The sequence below is a fragment of the Telopea speciosissima genome, chromosome 4 (assembly GCF_018873765.1).
Source record: "Telopea speciosissima isolate NSW1024214 ecotype Mountain lineage chromosome 4, Tspe_v1, whole genome shotgun sequence".
NCBI classification, from domain to species: Eukaryota; Viridiplantae; Streptophyta; class Magnoliopsida; order Proteales; family Proteaceae; genus Telopea; species Telopea speciosissima.
In genome coordinates this window covers 2,642,500-2,661,552 of record NC_057919.1, presented here as the reverse complement: position 1 = coordinate 2,661,552, position 19,053 = coordinate 2,642,500, and the positions used below count along the sequence as shown (strand labels likewise).

General features: G+C 38.7%; 2 protein-coding genes across 2 annotated transcripts in view; one reads left to right on the top strand and one right to left on the bottom strand.

Annotated features, from left to right (window-relative positions):
• Window positions 1–9,092: 9,092 nt before the first annotated feature.
• Window positions 9,093–11,463, bottom strand: LOC122657932 (cysteine protease RD19A-like). Its single transcript, XM_043852729.1, has 4 exons — window positions 10,972–11,463; window positions 10,676–10,795; window positions 9,574–9,820; window positions 9,093–9,423 (listed from the first exon to the last, which is right to left on the bottom strand). The coding sequence occupies exons 1-4, from the start codon at window positions 11,446–11,448 to the stop codon at window positions 9,146–9,148; spliced, it is 1,122 nt and encodes a 373-aa protein (XP_043708664.1). The 5' UTR covers window positions 11,449–11,463; the 3' UTR covers window positions 9,093–9,145.
• A 5,132-nt stretch (window positions 11,464–16,595) lies between these two features.
• LOC122657934 (transcription initiation factor IIF subunit beta-like) overlaps window positions 16,596–19,053 on the top strand; it is a 29,070-nt gene continuing 26,612 nt past the window's right edge. Inside the window, exon 1 of the mRNA XM_043852731.1 lies at window positions 16,596–16,814. Within this exon, the coding sequence (XP_043708666.1) occupies window positions 16,635–16,814 (180 nt within the window). The 5' untranslated portion in view covers window positions 16,596–16,634. The remainder of the gene's footprint in view (window positions 16,815–19,053) is intronic.

Here is a 19,053-nt window from a genome sequence, read left to right as displayed (position 1 = left end):
GAGAAGTTGATGGTATATACAATATGCAAAGAATACAAATTTCTATTTCCTTCCCTCCCCCTCCCCCCCCCCCTCTTGCCCTCCTGCATTTCCAATGAACCAGATATATATCCACCTGACTGAACATTTAGAAAACCTCATTTTCCTCTTCAGCTAGCTTCCCACAAATACAGTGAACATTTACAAACATTAAATAAAAAATATAAAAAAAAAGAATTAGGGCAACAACGACAAAATTGAGAGCCAACAGACAACTAATACACATTATACATTGGCTGTGATTAGATTCAGCTGTTAAGCTCCATTAAGCTTTGCTTGAAACTGGTTGAGATTGTATTCCTCTGTGTACTGTGATTGATCCCAAAGTTCCTCTAGTCCACCAAGTATAGCTTTCAACCCCTTCCCACCACCAACTGATTTTGGGTCTCCGTCAAAGCTACTGTCTGAGCTCTTTGAAACAGTAGCACCCTAGTTGATCCAATAATGTCCAAAATTTTGGCAAGGTGAGAGTGAGAATTAGTAGAATCTCAACTGTGGCTAAAGAATTCAATATCTAGTCTTCCTCACCAAGTGGGAGAGATTTGCATTTGTGCTTTAAATCCATAAAAAAATCATGGGTATATTCAGGTTTTAATTATGCCTCATCCGAAAAAAACCAAAGTAACTTATTTTTCCGGTGTAGATATGTAACAATTTTCTTCATTTATTAAAATGTAATATAAAATGTAGAGAGTGGTCAAGATTACCTTTCTGCTGGTCTGGGCTGATGTGAATAGATCAAGCAACTGGACTGTATTCATTGTCTCTAGGCTGGTGTTCTCTGCATTAATAACTGCATTAGCAACTGAAACTTTGAACTTTTGGAGGCTCATAACTTTCTCTTCTAGAGTTCCACAGTAGTTCTATCAAAGTGTTGGGGTTTGTCTTGTTTTAGGGATGGTTGTGGGGTATGCAATAGCTATAGTAACCTTCAATTAAAGCACAAGGATGGATGCTTTCCTTTTCATATGGTTCCAAGGGGAACAAACCCAACAGAATCTTATGGGGCAGTCCTTGACTCTTTATAGTGAACCATCTACATCACCTTCTGATTGCCTTCTCCCCTTACCTTACTTGCAAAACCTTTATCTTTTAGTTTCCATGCATATGTGGCCCATAGAGGGCTTGGTTGGTTGGTTGCCTTTGAGATCTCATATTTTCCCTATTAATGTGTCATTCCCAAAGCATGAGCCATTCTTTCATGCATGTTCAATATAACCACTCATGAAAGTACTCCAATTTCTACAAGATGCTTACAGCATATCTTTCACTCATAATAGCTCATCAAATGGAAGTCCAACCATGTTACTTCATCTTTTTAATATTTTCTTTTTTGGTCCCCAGTTATTAAAAGATGTCACATTAATAAGCTTCACATCATGTGACTGATTTTTCTGTTAAGTTTTATATTGATACTTGGATGTAATTTGTCAAACTTGAATTTTAATGACTGTTCTTGACATATGTGATGTTTCTCCCACTTTTCTATAAAATCCATAACCATGCAGCCAAACAGTCTATAATCTTCAAGATGACAACAACTGAAGTACAGTACCACTATCTTCAAGGGACATTTACAAAGATTATTGATGTTGAACGATTTGGTTACCTAGATATGATATCTGACATATATAATTCACTTTTGAGTCTTGTTCCCAAAGGGAGATCTGTGGACTTCAATGTCAAATATATGACAGTTGACAAGATGAAAGATATGGTAGTGAAGACAGATAAAGATGTGATGGAAATGGTAGACATGCTTGGTACTCAGGTGGATTGTATCCACATGTATGTCTACAATGTCCAAGTTGGTAACAACAACGACTTTTTACCATCAATGGACACCATGTCAAGTTTGTGGGTGATACTGCAAGAAATAGACCAGAGATTGGAGCACCATATCCAGCTATTCCCCTTACTAATATGTCTACAAGTACTAGGCCAAAAGCTAATATAAGAAGGGGTGGCCTCAGTAATCCTCAAAGGGATGGTGGTAGAAATATTCAAAGGGATGGTGACATGAATGTTCAGAAGGGTGGTGCTATTTTGATGCATAATAGCGATCATTCTTGTTCTTGGGTCAACTAGTGCATCTCATAACCGAGTCACATTTGACAATAGGAGTTCTGCAGTTATGCATGATAGTGGGGTTGCTTTTACTGAAGTTGGTATGTCTAGTAGGTGTAGGAGTGCTAGTATTGTGAGATCTACTACAACTACTACTACCACTATAGATTTGGGAAGTAATGATGCAATCATTCCATCATCTGATCCAACCAATCCATCAGCTAGCAGGGTACTTGAGGGTGAGGAACAGGAAGTGAACAATGACACATCAGATTTTGATTATGTAGCTGCAGAATCTGATGATTTAAGTGACAGTTCAGAGAGTTGTGATGAAGACTATGAAGAATTTGGAAGTGATGCAGAAAAGGAAGAGAACAGTAAAGAGGGATCAAATGGTGAGGAAGAGGATTATGATACTCAGTCTGATATACCGAGGGATCCAAGCAATAGGATCCATTTGACAGTTGGACAATTGTTCAGGAATGGGCAGCACTTCAGAGAAGTTTTGAAGGATTATGAAGTGCAAGAATGTTTTAAGACATTGAAGATAAAAAATGAGGGCAAAAAGGTGAGTGCAATTTGTGCAGGAAAAGGGTGTCCATGGAAGATATATGCTTCACGTTTAAAAGATGGCATTACATTTGCTATCAAGACATTTACTCCCACTCACACATGTGTGAAATTGGTTAGAAATGAGGGAGTAAGTGCACGTTGGATAGCAGGAAAGATTGGGTCCAAAATTAGATCGGACCCAGATATGAGTCTGAAAACCATGGAACAACTGTTGAGTGATCAGTATTCATTGGACACCTGCAATATGCAATTGTATAGGGCTAAATGGATTGCCCTAGGGGAAGATAGTTCAAGTCATAAAAAAGCATTTAGGAGACTGGAAAGTTATGCAGACGGGATAATGAGAGCAAATGTTGGGAACCAAGTAGCGATAGAATATCAGAATGGATTCCAACATGGACTGGTAGAGAGTGAATTATTCAGAGATGAATACAGAGTAGATCGTCAATTCAGGCGTTTGTTTGTATGTTTTAATGCTTGTGTTCAAGGTTTTTTGAAGGGATGCAGGCCATTCTTGGGCCTTGATGGATGTCATTTGAAGGGAATATATGGGGGAGTTCTTGTATCTGCTGTTTCAATGGATGGAAACAATGGCATGTATCCAGTTGCTTACGGTGTGCTTGAGAATGAATCCACTGACAGTTGGTTATTCTTTCTCAGTTGCTTACGTGATGCCATAGGTGCAGTCACACCTACAGGACTTCCATATACATTTATGACAGATAAACAGAAGGTATGACTAATATCATTGACATTATATTTGTGATTTTATGGCATGATATTTAGGTTTTTGACTAGTGAATATTCTTTTCATATATAGGGTCTTATTGAAGCTATTGCAAAATTATTCCCTAAGGCACACCATAGGCATTGCTGCAGACACCTATACAATAACTTCAAGTCACGATGGGGTAGTGCAATTCAACTGAGGAGTCAGTTCTGGGCTGCATGCAAATCATATAATGCCTATGGATTCCAAAAAGCTATGAATGAAATGAAGGAAGATAATGAAGGGGCCTATGATTGGTTGATGAAGACACCAATACCGATGTGGGCAAGACATGCTTTTGATCATAGAGCCAAAAGTGACCACATCACCAACAACTGTACTGAGTCATTCAATCACTGGGTAGGACCCTTGAGGAGTAAGCCTATCCTTACTTTGGTGGATGATCTTAGAGTGAAGATGATGAAAATGTTACATAAAAGGTATGAGAGTGGCTTAACCAGTGTCACAAGGCTGACTCCAACAATTTGTGAGAAACTGGAGGCAGTACGGAAGGGTATGAGGCACTGTGTACCCATTTCAGCAGGTAGAGAGATGTTTGAGATACAAGATGGATCTGGCCTAAGATATGTTGTTAACATGACTGAGTCAACTTGTGAGTGTGGGGTGTGGGTAGCAACGGGGTTACCTTGTAAACATGTTGGAGTTTGCATTCCAAATTATAGGGGAACTTTAGAGGACTATTGTGATCCAGCTTACAGCACAGAAAGATATTTAATGGCCTATCAAGAAATCATTTACCCAATGAGTGATCTTAGTACACTGCAAGAGACTGACTTGCTTCCTCCAATATTAAAGAGAGGGATTGGTAGACCTCGTATGAGTAGGAGAAGAGAACCAGATGAGGCAACCCCATGCAATTCAAGGAAGAAGAGAAGGAGTATCAAATGTCAACTCTGTGGAGGTACTGATCATAACAAGAGGACTTGCAAGTATAAAGACAAGAGACCATCCACTTCTCGCAGTGCTCCTAAGGTATGGCATGATAACATACTCAATGTCATATTTAGTTTTGCATGATAAAACTATGTAGAATGTAATGTTTTTGTTCTTGTCTTTTTTTAGAGAAAGAGAAACAACAGGGATGATGATGCTACCTCTACACAGAGGATAACCAGGTCCTCACAGAGGTCCTCACAGCAATCTACTACAACTTCAGACATTGTGTGTGCACAAGAGAAGGTGAAGGGAAAAATGGCTGCCAAGTCTGCAAAGGTTATAGCATTCAGAAGAGCAAACCCTCAACAATAATGGTATGAGTCCTACTAATTATCAATGGGGTGTAAAACTTGATTAACTTGATTTGTTTAAAACAAACATTTAACATTTACTTAAGTATAGTTGGTCACTTGGAATTTGTTTCATCACTTGTAGGTATGGTGAGGTGATCTTGAGCTGATGAGCCAACTTCAATGAGATGCTGCAACCATGTCTTTCAGATTTACAATTATGTCTTGGGGTTGGGCTGGTATTAAGGTGCAGGGTCATAGGTTGTTTGTAACATTTTTAAGTACAATGAGTCTTTGTAATTTCATTGTGACTTTTTTAGAGAGACTATTTACATGTACTCCTACTGGGGTTCTTGACTTATTTGGGGCTTGACTGCTATCCTGCCCTTTGGACTTGATTTTCAGTAACTTTATTTGTGAATCTCTGTGTTTGAGGTTCTTTGTGCTGTTTTTTATTTGCTGTTCAAGGACAATCATGAATTGAGCTGTTGATTTTCATGTTTTTTTAGAGAGACTATAATTACTTATTTTTTTAACCCTCCTGCAGAACATTTTTCTGCCTTTACACTTTTTTTCTGTTAGATCTATTGTTTTATCAAAACTGAAAGAGGGGAAGCTGCACATATGACCAATACAGACTACAGTTCCTTCTGATAAGGAACCTTCAAAGCAAAAGGTCTTGCTTGTATATGGGTACTGCCCATCTATATATGAACAGATTTGGATTAATTGCAAGAAGAAAAATCTGCCAGAAAATTTCCAAACAGATTTGAGGGAACTGCAGACATGAGATTTCACATCTTTGTGAAACAGATTTCATGCAACAATGCATTTTTCCAGGTTGTTGTTGCGGCAACAATGCATTTTCTAGGTTGATCCATCTTTGACCTGAAAAATGTGTATTTGCAGAACACATTTCCTATTCTATTGTTTTGTATTCATTCCACCTTATTTGTTTATACTCTTAAAAACTTGAAATTTACTTCCTACGTTAGTGGTAGTGATTCATCGCACTTTGTTCTTTTGCTTGATCAAAGTTGAGGCATATTCCCTCTTTTGCAGCCCCTCTTTAAATCATTAGCACAATGCACTTCCATCAGGGGCTGATCTTTTGATTCTCATGACATTAAAGTGGGCAAAATGGCTGCAGGAAGAAGTTCACAAGATGCAACTTTACTACACAAGATGCTACTTTACTACATATTCTAATAACAGAGAACATTTGACAAGATGCTACTTTGCTACAATATTCAACCATACTTAACATCCATCATTACAACCCAAAACTAAAAAACATCCATGATTACAACCCAAGACTAACCAAAATAGACTTCAACAAAATGACTTTGATATTCCCAGACTTAAATCACTACGTTCCAAATACAGTACAATACAATCAGAACTATTAATACTTGATTTGTGATCTTCATTCTTGCTACAGTCTTCTCCACAGTATTCAATCTAATATTCAGACTGCCAATCTCTTCACTTCTCTGCTGCTCTATTTCACCCTCATTGTTTGGTGCATCACTAGCATGCACAGATTGGCTTGTTTCACCAATGGGTACGCCCATCCAAGAATCTACAACCACCATTATCTCTGTTGAAACAAATATAATACAGCCTATCTGGGTTGTTCATTGACTCTGATATCCTCACAGCAGATCTCCTCCGGCAATAACATTCCATGTTTTGGAACCTCACCCACCTTGCACAGCCGCTATTCACACTCCCAGATGACATCTTACCTGCAGTAACATTTTTGTTTTGGATGTTCAGATGGGAAACACAACAATAAAGTTAGATAAAATTGTGGGAATCATCTCTGAGATGATGCTTTTCATTTTAGTATTTAGCTTGAGAGATGGGTTCTACTATCTTGTATGTATACCATTCCTGCAATAGTGTGGGGGTTACTTCCATCCCTCATTTACTTTTACTTTAGGTGTGATAAAATTGTTGTTTGCTTTCTATTTGTGTAGAATGCAGCTTACCTTGCAGAGTATCAGGGTTTAAGTGTAATTGATGTAGTTTTTGATTCCTTAGACAAGTCTAGTTACAATAACCAGACAATCCAAAAAGTAATGATCCAGTCCACCAACAGCTCTGTACTGAAGGTATTTAAGGAGAAAACTAGTTATGAGCTTGTATACTAGGTTGATGAAACTATCCGTGATGCCCTTAACTCATCCATTGAAGGCATCAACGGATTTTCCCATTCTGTGTCCCTCACCAAGGAGACCATCTTTCCAGAAAATCAGGCTTTATTCTTCACTAGTGCTACTGAAATTGTAAAGAAGCTTCAGTTGTATAACATTTCAGTCTGTGTAAATTTGTTTACTAATGAGTTTGTATCTTAAGCATGGGACTTCTTCTCAGACCCAATGGTGGAGATAAATACATTTGTTAGCTCAACTAATATTGATGGAGTCGTCACTGAATTCCCAGTAAGTATGCATCCTAACAATGCCTTCAATTTAAAGTGTGCCAGAATGTCTAATACTTTAAAAATCACTATCTTCATGGTAGGGTTCTGGAAGAGAAAAACCATTAAGAAGAGTTTTCAATTTCTCATTAATAAAAACAAGGACAATGATACCGGGAGTAGAAGACTAATTAGATGGGCTGGGTAATTTCATTTACAGCAAATATCAAAAGGGCACAGCAAGACATTGTGATTTTATGCCCTAATCGAAGAGAGAAAATAAGGAGAAGAAGACATGAATGTATTACCTTAACTTCGCCGGAAATTGCAATGTCACCTGAGACGATGGAGATAGTTAAACCAGAGAGGGCTAAAATCGTGGCCTGAGAAGAGGGCTGAGATAAGTTCTTCTTCTTCCTCCGGTTTCACTTCTCTCTTCCCTTCTCAGAGAGCAATCAACTGCGTTTTTTCCTTTAACGGTGGCACCTCTCTATATGGTGGAAGAAATGGTGGCCTGAGAAGAGGGCTGAGCCGAAGTTCTTCTTCTTCCTCTGGTTTGCTGCAACAGTTCAATCGAAGAGGATGAAGTGAAGAGGATGAGGTGAAGAGAAAGTGAAGATATCCTTTGAACAAGGGTTTATTTCACTACTAAGGGCATTTTAGTCCTAACAAATCTGTGACAATGGTTTATTTCACTACTAAGGGTATTTTGGTCCTAATAAAATCGTGACAACGGCAAACCCTCACGACTAACCTCCACCGTTACGGGTCTGTAACGGCGGGGGCCAGTTGGTTATTAGTATGCAGCACGGGGGGGTAACAGTTGTTTCAAAGTTTTTGGGGGGGTAATGGTAGATAGTAAAGTTTTTGGGGTGGTAATGGTAAAAAACCCTAATATTTAATTACTTGGGAATCCCACTTCTTGATAAATGTGACAATAGTGGGACTTGTGACATTAGAGCAGGAGAGAATATACTAAAGAAGGGAATAATACTCGGGCTCGTGGCGATTTTTATCCCATACCCTATGACTTATTGGAACCCCTACTACTGGCAGGAAATACCTCCAACTGCACTGATTCCATGATCTCCTGGGTTCCCTGCCCTAGCAGTTGTCTTCAGCAACAACGTACCAGTCTCTTTAGTTCACCTTGGGAATCTTCTTGGAACTATTGCTCAATTTCTGTCATGTTTTAATCGCCTTCAAGTTATACTCGGTTTCCATTTTAATGGAGTCCAGTTTTTTTTCACCCAAAGTTGAAGAGAGAATCTCTTCACCAGTGAGATTCGAACTTTTTGATTGGCATATGTAAGGATATTTCTATCCCTATAAAATAGGGGGTAGAGTTAATGATGATATAAGAATTCAATCACAAGGTCACAAGTGGAGAGTTCTCTCTTCTCCACAGGTAAAGGAAAACTTAATCCAAGAAACTATATCCTGTAAAACAGGCTAATGTAACTATCACATAGAATTTAGCAAAAAAAAAATCTTCCACATGGAAGTCCATTTGCCATAATTGTATAAAGAAGCCAAGTGTCTCAATTATCATTTGCAATAGAAAGAGTTACCCCATTCCTGATAAAGTGAAATCAATTTTGATAAAGTTCTTGAAGCCAATTGTCCTAATTATCATTTGTAATGGAAAATTGTGCAGTCACCCTTTCAATCTACTACTAGCAATCTACAGAATAGCTCTAGATGCAAAAAATGTTTCCCAAGCCCTGTTGGTCAATACAATCCAGGTATTAAATTGCATGTCTCTGTATACGTATTGAAGAATAGCGATAGTGATAAACGAACCTAACATATACACTTAAGCATTGAAATTATCATAAAATAACAGACTAAATACAGAATACACCATATGCACAATGTTCATGGCAAATATGTTCAGGATCTTGCAAGCAAGGTAATCTTCGGAAACTCTCACAATATACATAACATTTTTCTTATTTTTTTTCCTTACTCCGATAGAACATAATAACATTTTTGTACAGGGAAACCACAATGTAATTCACGAATCTACTCTTGTGAGATGTGGGCAGCGGCCACAGTTGAGACCAACGAGTCCACCCCACAGATATTGTGACCCCTACAGATTTTGTAGTAACCCTTCTCTCCCCAGCTTTCTCCCCAAGAGTTCTTTATGATCCAGTATGGTTTGTTCTTCAAACGGATGGGAGCATAACCTTCAGCGCCATAACCCACCAGAAGCACCCCATGATCCAACCGCTTAGAGCATATATACGGGCACGAAACTCCACCTATGTAAGTCTGCATGAAAACCGCGTTGATACCCACTGCATCCATACAGAGCAACAAAGATTATGATTCTGATCACGAAGTCACAAACCCCTCATTTTATAAAATAAAAAAAAAAAAAGAAAAAACGAAAAAAAGTTCATTTGATGTGTGGATTCGATGCAATCTCAACATTTTAAGGCTCCTACCTGCAAGTGGACCATTTTTCACAAGATTTGCCGCAATCTGATCTTCGTCAAGAGAGACAACACTGAAGTTAGCCACTTTAGCAGCAATCTTAGTCTTGTCAAATTTGCAGGTACCACGATCAGTCCCAGTGTAGGGGTACTCTTCCTCTCGCATAAGCCCACCAGCTTTCAGTGTGTATTCAAAGGCACTGGTCATTAGCCCCCCACTGCAGCCAGAGTCACATGAACCTGGCTCCTCTGGGTCACACTGCCAAAAATTGAAAGTCTTTCAGTATATTGCTTAATTGAAGACCTTTCTAGTCCCTCAATGCAACAAGACGATGACTACAAGTCTGTAACCCAATAAACATTGAAAACATAATCTGGAACCATAACTACCTCAAGCACCCAAGTTGCATGACCTTAAGGAACATTTTAATATTATCTCAAGAAAGATTTCCAATGAAAAGGGCATGCAGAATATTGTTGCATCAATTTGAAAGCTACACATAACAACTTGCCTTGTGAATTAAAGAACCAGCTTCAAGTAACAATTCTATCTACAATGACCCAAGCAACTAAAAATAGCTACCTATTCTGTGAGCTGAAATGCCTTAAGGTTCAAAGAAGTCATTGCTCTTGTTATAGCACAAACAAATAGATCCCTCTAGCACTACAACACAGATTACCAAAGATACATACTTCTTCAATGTGAAGAGACACCAATGCTCCTGAAAAGAACCCCTCAATTTCACACTCCGATCAATTATTCATCACTCCTATCGATAAAGTAAAACTTTAGCATGAGGGAATTCCAACAACATAAAATGTCCACAGAAATAAATTCCCAATCAATACAGATCTCAAGTTACATAGCGCAGTAGATAAATTTCAATAAATGAACAAATGAAGTGCAAATTTCTGACATATGAAACAGAACAGTGGAAAAAAGTTTTCTGTATTACATTACAAGATAGTAATTAGGTTTATATACACTTTCAAGAACACCAGAGCACATATTCAATGGCAACAAATAACTGCAACTGAACAGGTAAATCAACACTAAACAGGCAAAAGATACGATACGTGTCCAATAAAAAAAGAGAAGTAATAGATATGGAACCTCGTGGTCACACTCTACAAGTTGCTGCTCACTGAGGCTGACAAGCTTTCCCGTAGCGAGAAAATTAGCTCCTTCCAAGGCTCCGGTTGTGCTGAAAGACCAGCAAGATCCGCAAGAACCCTAAATTTCCAAAGAAGTGAGGAGGGGGGGGGGGAGAAGAAAATTTGTCAAAGTAATCTACAGTAATAGTTTTTTGTTTTAGAAAATGACATCGAAATCTAAAGATGAACTAAACAAATATCGAATTATCGTCCCTGATCAAGAATTAAGTATTGACGGAATAAGAGTGACGATACCTGGTTCTTAACAGGAGTAACAGCGCCGCTATCTCTCCAATCGAAATCGGTGGGGAGATCATTGGTGGGGAGGATGGGAGCCTTACGAGCATTGGCTGGTAATCTGAGAGGGTTCAAACCGAGGTAATTTTGGCGAAACTCCTCGGGCGTCAAGTCGGAGAACTGCGTGACGCCGTGGACAGCGGAGGGATCAAGGATCTGGTGACGCCTGGCACGTCGCAAATTAGCATTGAAGACACCCAATCGGTAAGCGTGCTCCTCCAGAGTAGCGTAGGTCTTCCGGAACCTCCTCTTGAAACTGGCGAAGTGGTGTTCGGTGTTCAATAGAAGATCATCTTCGTTGGGCACCACTTGACGGATCACCAGATTCTCCGATTCATCGTCCGGAGAAACAGCAGAAGCTGTTCCAGCGAAGCAGAATATGAAAGACAAGACGAAGACGAGAAGAGCGAAGCGAAGAGACGGAAACATGGCCATTGGGAGAGAGGATGGAGGGGAATAAAGGAGTAACCTAGCAGGGAGTAATGAGTCAGAGATGTGGGGATTGGTCCCATATTGGATATTTGATACTCTTTTGGCGTTACCCAGTCGTTGGAGGCTTCACGTCATTGATTGCTTCCAAATGATGGGGGTTAATGGAGGATCCCCCAATGATACACCAACAAGTGTTCGTTCCTTACTGGCGCTTTTGCGTTAGTGACAAAATAATGGTAAATGGAAATTGTCATATACTGATTATTCCTTCGATTTTTTATTTTTTTTTGGGGCTTCGTTTGGTTGAAGGAAAATTGTAGGGAAGGGAAAAAAACTGTAGATCTTTTTTTTTTTTAAATCTGATTGTATAAACTATTTTAATTTATTATCATATTTAGTAATGATGTTTTTATATGCAGTTTTTATTTTATTTTTAAATTCAACTGATTTTGATGCAAAATAAAGTGAAATTTATTAATTTAGAAATCATGTATAGAATGTTTGGAGTTAGTGATATAACCATGTAAGGATATCAATCAATTTGGTTCAAGATATAAAATGTAAAACCTAAAATTAAACCGAATCAATAGTAGAAATACATTTTCAAACCAAAACTGAATCTAGTCAGTTTGGTTTCGAAATTTATTTGGTTTAAGCCAACTTCTAACATATTCATTAACAAAAAATATTTATTTGTTAGGATCATAGTCCATCAAACTTTATCAAAACATTAAAAAGGAATAACATTTATCCTTCACATTTGATTGAAATATTTTAAAAACTAAAAATATAATTTTATTCAGGGTTCCTTATTTAGTTTGAAAATAGGTAATTTGGTTTGATTCAACCGTTTTAGTCATTGAATTGAAACCGAATAAAAAAAAAAATCCAACTTTTTAAACTGAAACTGAAGCCATCTACTTCGGTTTGATTTTAAATGTTTGGTTTCAATTTTCGGTTTTGATTATAAATTGACACCCTTATAACCACGTGGAGTAATTATTACAACAATTTACCTTTTAGGTTTGAAATTTTCATTTCACTTCTCTTCAATTTCTCTTGAAACCAAACAGAGCATTGAGAAAATATTTTCGAAGCCATTGAGGTTAAGGGTGTCAAAATCAAATAGAAACGAATTGAATCTTTTACATTGAAAACTGTGAAACTGTTTACTAAATGATTCGGTTTTGGTTTTGAAAACTATGATTGTTTAGTTAAATGATTTAAACCAAACCGAACCGTTTAAGAAACAGTTTAAACCAAAGCAAATATTAATAATATGTAATGACAATAATTAACTATCAGTGCCTTAATATAATAGGTTGTTGCTAAATTTGAAAACAATGAGAGTCAAACATGGATTGATAGAAGTGTATATGTGAAATTTGTAATGAAATAATGGGGTTGAATTCATTCAAGTACATTAGTATAATGGTATTCAATGTTTCTATGAATATTTTGGTTTTTCTATAAATTAGAACCATATCATTTTCAATGTGGCTTGTTGAGTACATCAAACAAGCATTAAATTCGATGTAAAACAGGCAAAACGTTTAGGAATCAAGTATCTAAAACCGTGACTAAAATCATTTAGGGCCGATAAATCGAAACTGTTTAAAAACCGAGAAACCGAGACCGTTTAGTAAATGGTTTTGGTTTCAATAAGTGAAACCATTTAATAAACAGTTTGGTTATGGTTTCACCTAAAAATACTTGCACCGAACTGAACTAAACTGATTACATCGAAACCGAACTGTTTACCACCCTTAATTAAGGTAGATACGTTGGCCGGCACCTCTTTGTCTATCTCTTTCACCTCCACATGAAGTGACCTAATTGCCCACTATGTACTTGACCAACTTGTTGTACAATTTTTTTTTTTGTAAACTCTTGTTGTACTTCATTAGTACGCTTTTCTATGACGTTTGCTCAGAAAACCCTCTCCCATTAGATAATATTAATAATGAAATTAAGATGAATTTATGTATCTTTCTTTATATTCCTTTTTCAAAATTATAAAAAATTGTTTTTTTACATTCCAAACATAACATGAACTTGAATAATTATCACCTCCAATTCGCTGCCCGTTCCAATTTCCACCAATTCCTCACATATGAGAGAAAATGACCACCCTACCCCACCTTGGGCAGTGTATTCGGACAAGGGATAGGATGATCATTTCCGCTCTTATGTGAGGAATTGGAGGAATTAGAGCGGATAGCGAATTAGAGGGGATAAAGATTCCATGAACTTCTATTTTTTGATGAAAATCACTTCTTCTTGTCGTTAGGCTATAGAGTGATGGATAAAGATCCTCTCCAATTCTTTAATCTGGTAATTCCTGGCAATGCCACCGTCATTGTGCGACATGTGGCACAAACAGATCTAATGGCCAACAATGGTCTGCACCATTTCATGAGCCGCAACCCGATTTGGCAACACGGTTGTGGTAACCCGAATAGCACCCAAATCTAAAACAGAGGAAATTAGGAAAAAAAACGTAGAAAGGGGAAGATTAGTTTCAAGCAGCGACTTTCCCTCTCCCTCTCTCTCTCTATGTTCATCTCCTTCCCACCATTGGAGAGCTTCAAGGTTTGAAATCAAAACCGAATTTCTTTTGTTTCCCAATGATCTTCAACATGGTTTTCCTCTCTGCTTGCAATTGTTGTGTTTTCTTCCAAACTTTCTGAATGCCTGACATCTTGTGGCTTTCTATTTGTGATTGGTTCCTCATAAGTGACATGCTTTGTTTCAATGGAAAAAAAGGGTTTGGTCTTAGCAAGGACGAATGATGAAGCAGTCCTTGCTCTGCTGTTCTTCAAATAGTCCTCATAGATATCATATTTTTGTTTGGAAGAAGAGAAGGTACCGGAATCGGCAGCAATGATAAGGATGAGGACGTTGGAAAGGAAGAACCAAAATTTGGTATTGTGGAAGAGTTTTTCAGGAGAGAAATCAAAATGGACCACAGAAAAACAGAACAAGATGAAGAAGAGAATGGCTGAGATAGAGACTTTATTTGACTTGAGAGGTTTCTCTGTTGAGTTGGCTTTGGTTGGTTTCTCTTGATTTAGCAGAGGATTACAGCACAAACAACACAGTTTACCTTGACCATTAAAACGAATTTAAAATTAATTTAGTAAAAAGACCTCGTTTCTGAAAACTATTCCTAGGCCATTAACACGGATACGATACCTCTTTGAGCCTTCAAGTCTTCTTCAAGCCTTCAAGGCCCTTCAAGCCACGGAATTGTTTCAGGGTTTCGAAGAAGGAGAGTACAGAGTCCAGGATTTTGAAGAGGAAGAGACCGACTAAGATCGATATTCCGATTTATGCTTTGTGTTTAGCGGCTACGACGCCTGCTTTGGCGGAGGTGCCAATCGGGTTTTTCGGATCAGGTAAGGATTTGGCTCCTGTCCTGCAGTGGCGGGAGCTGGATCGTCCAGCAACCCCCTGAGATTCCTCCACGTGGACAACAATAAATCCAGCGATAGAAAATGAATACATATTATTTTAATCCCATTATTTCTCTCACCCGACCAGATCCCAGATTAACCCGACCTGTGGAGTTTAAATTTCGAAAACCAAACCTCAAAACCGAGTTTATCTTTCCTCTGTCTCTTCCCCCACCCTCTTCCGATTTATCCTTTTCCTGCGCTTGAAGAACTTGCCCAAAAGATGAACCTATTGAACCCCCTTCACCTCTATTTCAGCAAACAGATGAATCGACTGAAATCCCAAAACCCAAAAAACGAAATTCTGTCTAATGATCAACGAACTATTAAAAAACAAGCCAAAAGATACTCAATACCCATAATTTAATGAGTCAAAAAAGTCCCAGTTGAAAAGAAAAAAAACCCGCAAATCAAAGAAAAATCTCATAAAACGATCAACCAAAACTTGCAGTGAAATCTCAACCCTGAGATTCAAGAAAAAATATTAGCTGAAAATATGGGATAAAACTAACCAAGAAAAAAGGAAAACGAACTAATGCCTCTCTTCAAACCAAACAGATGGGAATCAAAGAGGAGAGAGAGCACAAACACCCAATGAGACTAAAAACCAGAAGAGCAAGAAAGATTCAGAACCAAAGGATTTCACAATTTCTCCGCTAAATAACTGAATTGCAAGCAGAAGATAGAATTTTTCTCTCCCACTCCCCCTAATCCTTCTCTTTAAGTTCTTCTCTTGCTTGCTCTCGTGCTACAGGAGCATCAATGTCTAGCCTCGCCGTCACCGGTCGTCGGTCGCCCATTTAAAGGAACAATGGAAGCTCGCCTAGGGTTTTAATTGATTTTTTCAGAAAGAGAGGGAAAGATATGAGGGAAAAACAGGGGAGGTTTTAATCGATATTTTGGGTTTTAAATTTGTTTGGGTCGGGTTATGGTAAAACGAGAGAGATGGAAAGTGGATCTGAATTTTGCCCATTTCCAGGTTGACCGTTGGATTAAAAAAAAGGACATTTGTCATTATCGTAGGTGATGCTGGACGCTCCAGCTCCCGCCACTGCAGGATAGGAGCCGAATCCATCAAGTAAATAAAACGGGTTAGTAGAGAATGAAATGGTGCAAATCATTCTTGACCATTACATCTATTTGTGCCACGTGTTGCATAGTGAAGGTGGCATTGCTGGGAATTGTCGATTAAAGAATTGGAGAGTATCTTTATCCATAGAGTGAGTGCCATTTTTAACTCCCGCAGCTATTGTTAAAGATCTAAAATATCCTAATTCAATCCAAGCAAAGGGGAAAAACTCGTGGATGAAGAGATTCTCTATTCACCATAGGTAAAGAGATACTGGTCGCTCGAGCCACCTAGGTTAAATAACTTCTCTAAAGATGGGAGAGCGTATTCGACTGATCCCATCACCGAATCTAAACTGTTTAGCAGGTCCACGCCATGTCCCGATGTCCGAAACGGAAAGCAGACGACAAGGAGAGACCCCAACCCCCAGGTCCCACCACCGAATCTTGCTGTATGCCCCTTCGATTGTGCTGGATGTATTGGTAAAAGCCTCAAAAGTTATTCGTATCCAATGGTTGTAGAAGCGATGTAGTGGTCAACAGGTCAAGAGATTTTAAACGGCAAGCTTTTCACTTTTCATTACTACTCATCGTCGCGAGCATCGGAAGGAAACTCCTATCGGGTGACCACCGTGAGATACACAGAGAGCTGCAAGAGTTGCAGTAATGGAATCGGAAGAGCAGAAGCAGTTGGAGACGGGGAAAGCAGAGAGATCGGTCTGGCTGATGAAATGCCCGCTGGTGGTATCCAAGTCATGGCAAGCCCATTCCTCCGACTCTAACCCCGTCGCCAAGGTCGTCCTTTCTGTGGATCCTCTCCGCTCAGACGGTCCTTCTTCCCTCCAGGTAATTGCTCTCTCTCGTTTATGGGTGTGTTTATTTGGTTGGAGGGATAGTTGCAACTTTCACGAATCTCTTTAAATGATATATAAGCCTATACAAAAGCATGAGAAATCTGAACTGAATTAAAGTATTGTGCTAGCATAATTTGTTGAAAACTAATTTAGCAAATTACGTGGTGGAATCGAGCATGTTCTTTCTTAAGTGATTGAAGCAGTGAGGTAAGCCGTAAGGGGAAGGATTCGATTTGTGTCTAGAATAGGATCATCACTTTCTGCTACTGCCCATGATTGACCTGAATCTGTTTATTTTATGGTTGGTAGACTACGACTACTAATACTGAACTTAATTGTTAAAGAGTATACTTCTCAGCCGCATCGTCCTATTGCTTGATGTGAGATCAATTGAGTTCTTGCGTTTGTTTCGATTGTGAAAATCACATAGTACTGCAAATGGTAAAAAAACAAGAAGTCGAGTTCTTGTGTGGATGGAAACTTTTAACTTATTAAGATCTCAAGTATACTGTTTGGTCTAGATTATGTGAGATGGTTGATATTAGGCTGGCATCTACCAGCCTCTAAGGAAAGATGTGTCAAGCTGGTGCATACCACCATCCTCACCTTCTTACATCATTCAAACAAGATTGGTTTTTATTCATAAAAAGCGAAGAATGACTTTGTTTCCTTTTTTTTTTTTTGGGGGGGGGGGGGAAGGGAAGAGGAGGTTGGAGAGAGTGTCGAATGTGGTTGATGTTGAATGAAACAAAATGCTGTCTCTCATTGTCTGTCACTTAGTTTAGTTAGGAGGAGGCCAGGGAATTTCCTGCTCATTTTTTTTTACTTAATTGATTTCAAGCCATTTGGACTCAAATAGCATCTGGGGATCCAGGTTGAAAAGTTACCATGTGGTATCTAGATGTCTTATGATCCTTGGTGTCATTCTTAAGCTCCAATGAAATATGACGTTATGTAGTCCTAGCCTCCTAGGTTTGAAAAGTCAAACTAGGAGCCAAATAACCAGGATCTGTTATGAACACCAATCTGGTAGGCTAAAAATAGGATTTTGGTGAAATTAGGGTTAGGGTTTGATGTATGGGTTATGTCAAGTTCAGGTAGGGGAGTCTTCCAGTGAAGGTCCTGAGATGTTTTGATGGATGGAAGTGTGTAAACTTGAATGGGCAGCAAAATAGGTTTAGGGTTTCAGGTTTTTGATAAGTGGAAATTAAAGGAATCTAGGGTTTAGGGTGAGGGGATTGGAACCAAGTTTGGATCGAGTGTTCCCTTGGGGGAATAGAGCACTCAGCCAGTTTTGGGTGAAATTCTGATGGTTAGGATGGGCTGGGCAGAAACTAGGGTTTTGGGTTTTGATTTGAGAAGGTAAGATGTTAGGGTTTTAATGGGAGATGGTGGCTGGGATTTGGATCGACTGTTCCAAAGGGGTAGGGGAGTGATGGTCTGTGCAGGTTTTAGGTTATGGGAAAATTAAAAACAAAAGGGGGAAAAAATAGGGTTGGGGCTGTAGAGGATTAGAAGAAGAATGGAGGGGATGGGGATCACTTTTAACTTACTGTTGTTGCAGAAATTCTCTGGCAGCAGCTTGTTGGAAGTTGAAACTTGAATAAAAATCAGATCTTGGACAGAAAACTTGAATGGAGCTTCAATAGGACCTCCCGGGCTTCACATTGCAAGGTGTCGATTGGATCAAACACCAATCTCACCAACGAACCACCCGGGCTTCCCACCACAAGGGGTCAATCGGATCAAACATAGATCCCACCATCCTTGATCAAACACAAGACGATTCTTCAAAGGAGAAGAGAAGTTGAAGCAGCTTGCAAGAGCAAAGTTTTCAAACCTGTGAGGTAATGATCACCCCCACAACTTCTATTATTTATATTGGCCAAAGCTGTCCTAATCAGCCTCGGAGTCTAAAATCTCCTAGCCGACTCTAATTACACATCACAGCCTCTCTCAAATTCGTGGAGAGGTGTGGACCCAACTTATAATAAAACAAAGGCGACTCAAGTCACTTAAATTGAACCATTGGTTCAAGCCAGTTTTGGACCGGTTCAATTTAAAACACTAAACCATGAAAATAAACTAAGTATAGAAGCTAATCTCGTATGCAACCTATTTACCACTACTTTAAGTCCATAAAAGTGACCTATTACATTGAAAACCCATGGGATCAAAGACCCAACATGTATATAACATAACCCTAGACTCATTCCCATCAAAATAAGCCT

Excerpts from the sequence above, each read along its gene's own strand:
- LOC122657932 (XM_043852729.1), bottom strand. The coding sequence starts at position 11,448 with ATGGCCATGTTTCCGTCTCTTCGCTTCGCTCTTCTCGTCTTCGTCTTG. Across the intron at positions 9,821-10,675 it reads TTGTAGAGTGTGACCACGAG|TGTGACCCAGAGGAGCCAGG; the intron begins GTTCCATATCTA and ends AATTTTTGGCAG. Across the intron at positions 9,424-9,573 it reads GAAAAATGGTCCACTTGCAG|TGGGTATCAACGCGGTTTTC; the intron begins GTAGGAGCCTTA and ends GTATGGATGCAG.